This window comes from Protomyctophum bolini (assembly GCF_963924005.1).
Source record: "Protomyctophum bolini genome assembly, chromosome: 15".
NCBI lineage: Eukaryota > Metazoa > Chordata > Actinopteri > Myctophiformes > Myctophidae > Protomyctophum > Protomyctophum bolini.
In genome coordinates this window covers 27542418-27551788 of record NC_137876.1, presented here as the reverse complement: position 1 = coordinate 27551788, position 9371 = coordinate 27542418, and the positions used below count along the sequence as shown (strand labels likewise).

Sequence of the window (9371 nt, the reverse complement as noted above, 5' to 3'; positions counted from 1 at the left end):
TTTCCCAAATTGCATGAATCTATCAGATGTACTTGTGTGAATACAGTTGTAGGACTTAATTGTATGCATGTAGTGCCGTAATATCCTCAGTGGTCATCTATCCATTTGTAACCAAGTTTGTACAAGTCAATACATGTGTATACTGTACATTTGGTTACATTTTGTACATTCTCTGAGTGAAAGTGTGTGTGTGTGTGTGTGTGTGTGTGTGTGTGTGTGTGTGTGTGTGTGTGTGTCTGTGTGTGTGTGTGTGGCCCATGTCAGGCTGTTCCACGCATGCTGTAACACCATGGCATCAACGGATCACTTTTTGTACCAAGTTTTGTCCTTGCCAATAAATTAAAAAAAAATACAGACCCTTGTTGTGTTTACGTCTGTCTGCCATCTGTTTTCCTCAGTCTTCCCTCGTGGGCTGCTGTACTGTACACAACGTCAAGACATCTTAATTTCTGAGGTTGGGGAGGCCCCCCATACGAACATTCAGCTACAACAAAGAACAGCAACAACACAGCTTGTCCTCTGTGGCAGATCTAGATTTTTAATACCTTGGCCAACATACTCTTAGGAAATCATGCTGTGTAGATTAGAATGGATTAGAGAGTGTATCAGTGTTTGGGAATGGGATTGCATTTTGGAGACATTGGGCTGTATTTTGCGTGTCTTAAGTACCAGGTCTTATTCCCTAATTTGAGTAAACTAAAGACCTGGAGGCGTGATCAATGCCATTTGGCTATTCTGAGTGGCCAAAGAGCATTGATCACGCCTCCAGGCAATATTGAGTGAGTTGGTGAGGTGTTTTAGTTGGAACTAAATGTGAATTCTAGATTGCTCTCTTTGGCCTGCAGATGTGTCATTTATAGTGATCACATGACCCTAGGTTCTAGACCTCCAGTTCTAGGCTAAACAGAAGGGGGGGGGGGGGTGACTTTTTATTATTTCCATACAACATACATCAAACTCTATTAATGACATAGTTCAATGTTGAAAATGAGTGGTATTCCCCTTTAATGTCTTATCAATATGCAAATAGAGCATAGCAGTGGGCATGGTTTTCTGGACCCACTGAAAAATATGCCGTTCATTTTTCCCATAGAGATTTACAAAAACATCTATATCAATTATATCTCGCCCATGTTTATTTCATGTTTATTTTTACCTTATTTCTCATATTAGAACATTTAGAATCAATGTTGTTTGTCAAAGGAGAACATTTAGAACCAGTTTGTTGTTGTTGGTCAAATGAAAAATATGCATGGATAATGAATGGGTCACCCCCCCGCCATTGTTCTGGAAATTCCATTCTGGAAAGGTGTTCCCTTCCTCCATTATTACTGAAATTAGTTGTTGTTGTTGTTGTTGTTGTACTATTCTGCTATGTCTGCCTAAAAGTACAGTAGCCTACTTGAAATGGAAAGGTGTTCCTGATAAAGCAGTTGATTGATGGCATGCCATGTGGCACAAGTGTATTCTAAGCATGTACCAGCTCATGCTGCTCTATCCCGTAGCAGATAAGAGTGAATAAACAATAGTGTTTATTGTTTAGTGGTCAAGGTGTCAAGCAGATAAATGTCAGTCTGACACAGTCCTAGGCCTACTGAGTCCTAATCATAGCACTTGCTTTTATTTACTTGACCCAGACAGAGTACGGATTATAGCAGGTGGTCTAGATGGAAAGCAGGCAGCAGTGCAGCAGCATTCAGGGGGGCAGGACCAGGCAGGAGAAAAAGAATGAGAGCGTTGAGGAGAGTGATGGAGCGTCATCATCGTCGCTTAGTGACTCTCCTAGCAACAGGAAACATCTGCTTCTGGCGAAGACCAATGAGGTCGGACTGAGAACGATGTTTGTTGCTTGTTGCACTGAAAGGGATATTTTAAGACCCGGGGAGGAGTGTGTGTGGGGTGTAGCCTACTCCGAACGGATTATTGTAAACGGTGATACGGCGTCTGGGTGGGTGTGAACTCAAGTGTGGATCGCAATTCGCAAATAGTAAAACTTCACGGTCAAGCAACCAGTAACAGCTAGGGTGGATCGGCACAGACGGTACATGTTGCACCGAGATACTGTCAATATATTCGGAATATTAGCCTTAGATGCATGCATCGCGACTTCACTCCAAGAGCATTTGGGAAGCGTTCCAACTCCTGGACGTTGTCATCAGGTAAGATAACAACTTGTCTTGATGCAGTACATTTTAACTAACAACATTATAACAAAAAACACCGCATGGATGCACCTGGGACGTATCCTCAGTGATGTTTAGACCATTCATTGCATCTTAAATAGCCTAACACCCATTGCACTTTTTCTTTTTATTATTATAGGTAAGCGTAAAAATAGCACGACACCGCGCTACCTATATACAGCATCATGCAAGTGTCTTTTCGTCTTCTCTTTTTTTCATAAATCAGTGCTGCGTTGTGCAAGGATTGCACACACAATCTCGCTCCAACACAAACCAGGCACGGCAGGCAGCACGCATAAACACATTTTACAGATAGCCTGTACTTGCGTCCCACGCACCTAGGCTACTCAAATCAAATTCAATATGCGATGCATCATCTTCCCACAGAACGAGCGCTGCAGTCAAGTCAGAGTGGACTGGAGCACAATTAAAGCCACTTTATTTATGTTAGGCCCTATTAGTGGTTGAGCTATATTTGTGATTCAATGTTATCCTTATTATTATTTTCCTCTTTACCATCACATCTTTTTTCCTATTTTTCTTTCTTTCACCACTTCCTCTCTTTCTGTTCCTTTCTCCCTCCCTTGAATGGAAATTAATTATTTCTCTCTCTCTCTCTCTCTCTCTCTCTCTCTCTCTCTCTCTCTCTCTCTGTCTCACACTGACTCACTCACTCACTCACTCACTCACTCACTCACTCACTCTCTCTCTCTCTCTCTCTCTCTCTCTCTCTCTCTCTCCCTGTCTTTCTTCAATGCCCCCTATACGCTCGGCTCATTCATTTTCCTTCATCTTTCTCCATCTGTCTCTCTCCTCCTCTGTACTTTACTCTTCCCTGCTGTTTCCCTCATCTTGATGATCCAGCATAGAGCCCTGAGGGTGATGTGTGAGGCTGGGAACAGAGTCGACCCACTAATCAACAGCCTGCGGTCAGAGAGCTCATTGGCCGTTGTGGGCTGACAGCATCAGGTAATACACTTCTAAGCTCTGTTTACAAGCCTAGTGCTGTCTCATTCTGCGCTCTTATGTCATTTACTGTCACCCAACTTTGTGTGGGTGCTCCAATATCTTCCCACACCTATATATCATAGAGCAGGGCTGCGATGAGGTTCTCTTGTAATTCAACGGAAGCACCACGGCAACCGCAGTGATTGCTATACTCAGAGTCACAGTCTTGTCTGAATCAGACAGCTGTTTCTTAATGGCAGCTCATTCATTCTGAGTCACGTAATACACAATCTTCTGAGACCAGAGTTTTCACTGTAACGGAAATGTGAAGGAAATTGATTTCCTGAATTGACTGGATCGAAGACAATTGAATTGATCCTGTTTTTTGCCTAACTATGGGTTCTTGTCAATATAGACACTTTTACCAATTACATTTTATTTTATTCCTTCATATTTAAATATAATGTGTGGGTGTTGTTTGTTTTTGTTTTTTTATGGTTTTTTAAATATATTTTTGGTTTGATTGTTGGTTTGGTTATACTCAATTTATGATAAAAAACAAACACAACTTTTTCCTGATTTGGTTTTCAGCGCTTGCTTCCCTGTGAGCGCAGATCAACCCATTCAACAACGTCGAAAGTTGCTTACTTCAAGAGGAAGTATGCGGAAGAGGAGGATTTACATGGACACCTACAGGGATATTTTCAAAAAGTAAAACAACAAAAGCTTGCATTTCCATTTTGTGCATGTGTTCCATCCACCCCAAAAATCCACTTGTCGTTTATCTGCCCATCTATCCATCATCAATTCTTTGCACCCACCATAGGAAATTCTAGTCTAATTTGCGCTTTGATGACAAAAGCTTAGCCAGTGATTATTCAGCTGTGGACCAGGTTCTAATACACAACCTCTTCCACTTATATGATTAGATGTACAGTATAGTGAATGTCCTCTGCAGTCCTCTGCAGCTCTCTATATTATTCATTCACAAATGGGTGACCACTTTATTTCCTTTGCAGATTTCTCATCATCCGTATTTCCACCTATTTCTGTGCTCTCTGTGCTGCCACTTTCTTTTCACCTACTCCCTGTCCCATGATTCCCATCTCATCCAGCAAATGTTACATTATCTCAGAGTTACAAATGCATAACAATTTGACTGTTTATTCTGCATTCCCTGGGCCCCTTCCCTACTTCCTTCACAGGTGTTACCGATGACACAATAGGCTCTGTTCCACTCTGTCAAACAGAGGGTGTGCTGCTATATTGTGCATGTCGGCTCACTGGAAACACTCTGCTAACCAGTGTGTCTCAAAGTGTTCTTGAATGGGTTCCAAATGGCCCTGTGCGGACGTGTAACTCTGAGTGTATACAAATACTAAATGGACCCGTAAGGATGGACCCGTAGGGATCCATTTGGTTCCATTTGTACATGATAGATAGACTCTCATTTTTGTGTCATGCACCAGAGGTGCCCAGCCCACATGAACACAACATATAAATCACTGCATCAACATTGCATAGTAAAATGAAATAAAAACTGTTTTTCAAACTCCATTTCAACAAACAGAACATTCTGCCTTTTTCCCCATGCCCTACCTAGGAAATCTGCTAAAGCACCTAAAGTACCTTTACTGAAACATAATTCAGTTTATCATAATCATCTAACGAAAAACAATTAACACAAATAGTTGACATTTTACAAAATAATAGCACAGTGGACAGTAAAACAAGAAATTAATTTCATTTTTGTTTTCTTCCAAATCACACAATGAACAAATTCTGTCCTCCTTGGGTACCAATGAATATGTATACCTGTTTCCAAAGCTAATAGTAAGGTCCCAGAATGCATCTGTGCACAAAAAGATCTTTGACTTGGATACATTTTGTGTGACATAAGTTTCATGGCCATTAAGACTTTATGTTCTTATTTTTGGTTTGTGCCATAAGTCAACAGCCCAGCTCCCTTTATATATTAGAAACATATGATTCTGCATTTCGCGAATATTACAGCAGAATCAATTAAAATAAATTATGAATTATTTATAAAAAATAAAGATTTTACTTCATTGGCCCATGGGTCCATGGCCCATTAGAAATGTCCCAGTTAAAAAAAAATTGGTTAGTCTGTCATCGGTCATACTAACAAGCCTATTCCAAAGTCTCAACATCTCACCTTTGTGTCTGATATTTATGGGCATCCATCCCATATCTCCACTAATAGACAAAATTGGCGTAAGCTTATTCTCTTATCTTATGGACAGAGTTATGGGGGTCCTTGAAATGAAAAACGTTTGAGAACCACTGTACACTAAATGGAACAGAGCCTTAATTAGTTATTAGTATCATTGGTAACACCTGTGAAGGAAGTATAGGGAAGCAGCCCGGAAGTAAGAAGAGTTATTCTGTGTGCATATAGCCCATTGTAATTGTGTGACTGTTAAAGTCTGTCTCTCTCAGCACCTGATCCTGCAGGAGGACCGTAGCTGCATCCTGAAGCTGTCCCTGGAGAAACTGAGGTTCCTGGAGGACCCCGAGGCCTACCTCCGCCGCTCTGTCCTCATCAACAACCTGCTGAGGAAGATACACCATGAGGAAGAGGAGGAGCCAGAAGCAGAGGAGCGGGAAGAAGAAGAAGAGGAAGAAGAGCTGGATTTGGAGGAAGAGGGTGGCAGGAGGCAGATAGGGAGAGGAGGAGGAGGAGGGACAAGGGGAACTGTGGTGGTGAGAAGGGGTTCATCATCTGGGGGACGACCGCAGAGGCTGATTTACTCGGACCGGAAGCGGGTGAAGGTGTTGGTTGCGGACTGTTGCTCACAGCCGTTTGGACTGGAGGAGATGCCACACTACCGCCTGGTGCCCTACTACCCTTCAACCACCTGCCTCTACAGCCTGGGCTCCTGCCCTGGCCTACCTCCCAATCACACACACCAGGTCCTGCTTTATAACCTTGATGACAATGGCTGACTGCGGGACTTTCGTCAAAGAACCGGTGAAAAGGATATTTGATGCACAGGCGTGTGGATCAAGTATAGTGTCTGAAACTTGTCTGTTCAGGCCAGGGGAGGTAACTTTTTTTCTTTTTCTTAATCTTCACTTCTTGATTCAAAACCGACGTTGGGAATGCATTATTTTTCTGTAAGAGGCGGGATCCTTTTTCCATCCCAGCCTCAGTGCTAAGATGTGTCAGTGCAGCTGAGCAGTATAGAAACTTCTTTCATAGGTGAATTCTTCTTCAGTGCTGAAGGACATAATGACTGAGTCCTGGGCAATGGGTCAAAGTCAGGGTCAAATGGCACCTCTGTTGAAGCCTCACTGCCTTTACCAGTTTACTGTATGCTGACATGAGCGGCTCCAGCTATAGGATCTTTGTTTTCATAATGTTGTTTTTATTGTTATTGTCACTCATGGGAACTTTGAGTGCATTCAGGGATACAGACTGTAGGCTATTATTATCATCATCATCATTGATGCACATTGCCTTGTGTGGACAGGTCTGGAATGGATTTATGTTGTTGTTTGGTACCTATGCTTCTGTTCTCTTCTACTTAACAAGCTACTGTGTATTATGTGAATTGATAATGTCCATCGCAAGAACTGTTTTAAAGCATACTCATTTCATTTGGACATGTACATGATGCAGAGTGCAGACACGGGTCGCTTTTCTTTTTTCATTTCGTGAAATTAGATGCTGCCCATTTGAAAAGGTGACAGCTATGCTGACAAAATCATTGTTAATACAGGAGTTAAATCAATTCAATTGATGATGGATAGATGGGAGTGTCATCAAATTTTTATTAGGAAAGTCCCTGGCTGAGAAAATTATGACATTTTTACTTATATAGGTGCACTATATTTAGATAAATTTTTCTGATTTGTTTTTTCCACCCCAAAATGGATATTTAGCATTTTGGAACAGTACTATTGTACTATTGAAAATTGTTTATTTTCCCATTGAAAATTGTTTATTTTCCTCTTGGCTGCATTTGATGAGTCAATCTCATCTGTTGTCGCTTTCACTGTCCACAGTGCTTTGCTGCCCCCTGTTGGATAGGTTTGAAAATAACAATTGACCTTTGACAAAACCCTGCCCCAAAACGTATGTCCAGTCCAAAGGATGACTAGTCTACAGAGAGATGATATTGGTCGCATTTTAGCATGAGTGTGTGAGCTTTATCATTCTTATAGAGCTATACAAACCTCTACAATCTCCCTCTGAACGACTACTACACAACCAGATGGCTATAGAGTAATAGCACACACTTTGTTCACTGTCAGAAATGGGAAATCGCTGACACCATTTATGTCAAAGCATGTTGATCTGTGGTAAAAAAAATCACCATTCCAGCACCGTATACAGTGTGTGGGTTTAAACATGCAGAACTCAGAGCGGAGCTGCATCAGTCCTCTGCAGAGAAAAGGTTAAATAAAACGATATTGTTCCCCTCTTGTGTATTCTCAAACCACAACCAGTCATCCGCAAAACCCAGCCTCCAAACACTGTGACTGTAGCACTGCAGAGACACAAACCCAGATTCGAACATGGTCTGCAACTCTGCGTGGGAAAGCAAACATGTCAAGAGGGAATCCCTCCTTTGCCAGGGGAGATACTGGGCTGAGTTACATCTATTGACCTCCCCTCAGCGAGAAACGCGATCCGGGTCACTACGCCAATGTAACACCCATGATTCGATCTGGGTCTCTTGCGTGGGAAACTAAACGTATTACAGCTTGGATGGGGCTTTTGCAAAAGGTAAATTTGAGAACATACAAGTGGTGTAGTTCTGTAGTGCTGAGTTGGAGAATTAGGTCTCTACAGCATAGGCCATTTTCTGGTTCCATGGTCCATGGTCTGGTACCCCATACATTTTTCCCATAGAGATTAAAAAATAATATGTATTATTTTAAGCCTAGAATCAACAGATATTTTACTTGTGGCCACCGCACTCTGATTTATGGTGTGTTAGCGTTACCCGTTCAAATCAACATTGTCATAAAGGTGATGAGTCGCACACATCAAGACTACATTTTTGTTTTTATTCTTCACAACATTGAATGACACACATTTCGGCTACCCAGCCTTCTCAGTGTGTGAACACTGATGAAGGCTAGATAGCCGAAACGTCGATGTAAAAAATAAACACTAAAATGCAGTCTTGGTGTGTGTGACACATCACCCTTTTTTTTTTACAAGCCTAGAATCAAGCCGTCCAGGCTCTTGCTGAATCATGACCATAATAAAACATCTGATATTTGTTTTGGATATAATTATATGATAGCCTACATAAATAGGCCTACCTTTCGTTTTATGGGTTGATTCTATGCTTAAAATAATTTTTTTGTTTTTGGAAATCTCTATGGGACAAATTGATGTGGTCTGGATCGGTTCTGCTGCTTCTGCATCTGTTTTTAAGGAATTTCAAAGCGGTTTTCACTTTCAGACATGAGCCAAATTGTAGTTAAAATAATTAATTAATTTTATAGGGAATAATTATTTAATGTCAGACTGCCTTATAAAGACAACTGACTCACATATTGTAAGTAGGCTATGTCAGGTCTAAATAATGGCTTATCCTTTTATATGGATGTTTGTGTCTTTCTGTATTTGATTGCTCTGTAACTGTAAAGATTTTTTTCCTGTGTTGAAACATGTGTATTGATAACAATCACTGTAATGGTTAGAACAACAAACGTGGAAAGAGATAGCTCTAAGCTAAATATTTTACAAGAATTTATATTTTGATGAAAATGGATATTCCCATATTTAAGATGAGCTATTTTGACCATTAACCTTTTTCAGGTGATTGATTATCAAATAAAATGTGAGAATGTTGTCAAGTGTTTTGTAACATTTTTACATTTTTCCAAAAATGGATGGGTGCAGGTCCAGCTCTCTATATGGCCCACCGTAGCTGCGCGGCTTGGGATATCCGTAGCCTCGGTCCCAGGCTTACTTTGTGGATAACCATACATGGAGAAGACTGGATCATCACCTAGATCTGCATATATGGAGCCGGGCCAGCAACAATATCTGACCTCAAACCCTTAGATCTCCATATAGAGCTGACCTGTTCTGACATTCCATATGTTGATTCCACCACACCTGATCAGGTCAACATTCGGAATGTCAGAACAGGAAGGACAGGCTGTCCTTCCTGTTCTGACATTCCGAATGTTGATCTGACCCCATCAAACCCTGTACACTCAAGACACGCGTATATGCTGGCCAGTACCGAATTC

At 41.3% G+C, this 9371-nt stretch overlaps 1 protein-coding gene across 1 annotated transcript; it reads left to right on the top strand.

Annotated features, from left to right (window-relative positions):
* Positions 1 to 1667: 1667 nt before the first annotated feature.
* Positions 1668 to 8964, top strand: sertad4 (SERTA domain containing 4; the record flags this gene model as incomplete). Its single annotated transcript, XM_080784307.1, has 3 exons — positions 1668 to 1823; positions 3723 to 3842; positions 5592 to 8964. 3 exons carry the CDS (start codon positions 1668 to 1670, stop codon positions 6096 to 6098), a joined length of 783 nt encoding a protein of 260 aa, XP_080640433.1. The 3' UTR covers positions 6099 to 8964.
* Between the last annotated feature and the right edge of the window lie 407 nt (positions 8965 to 9371).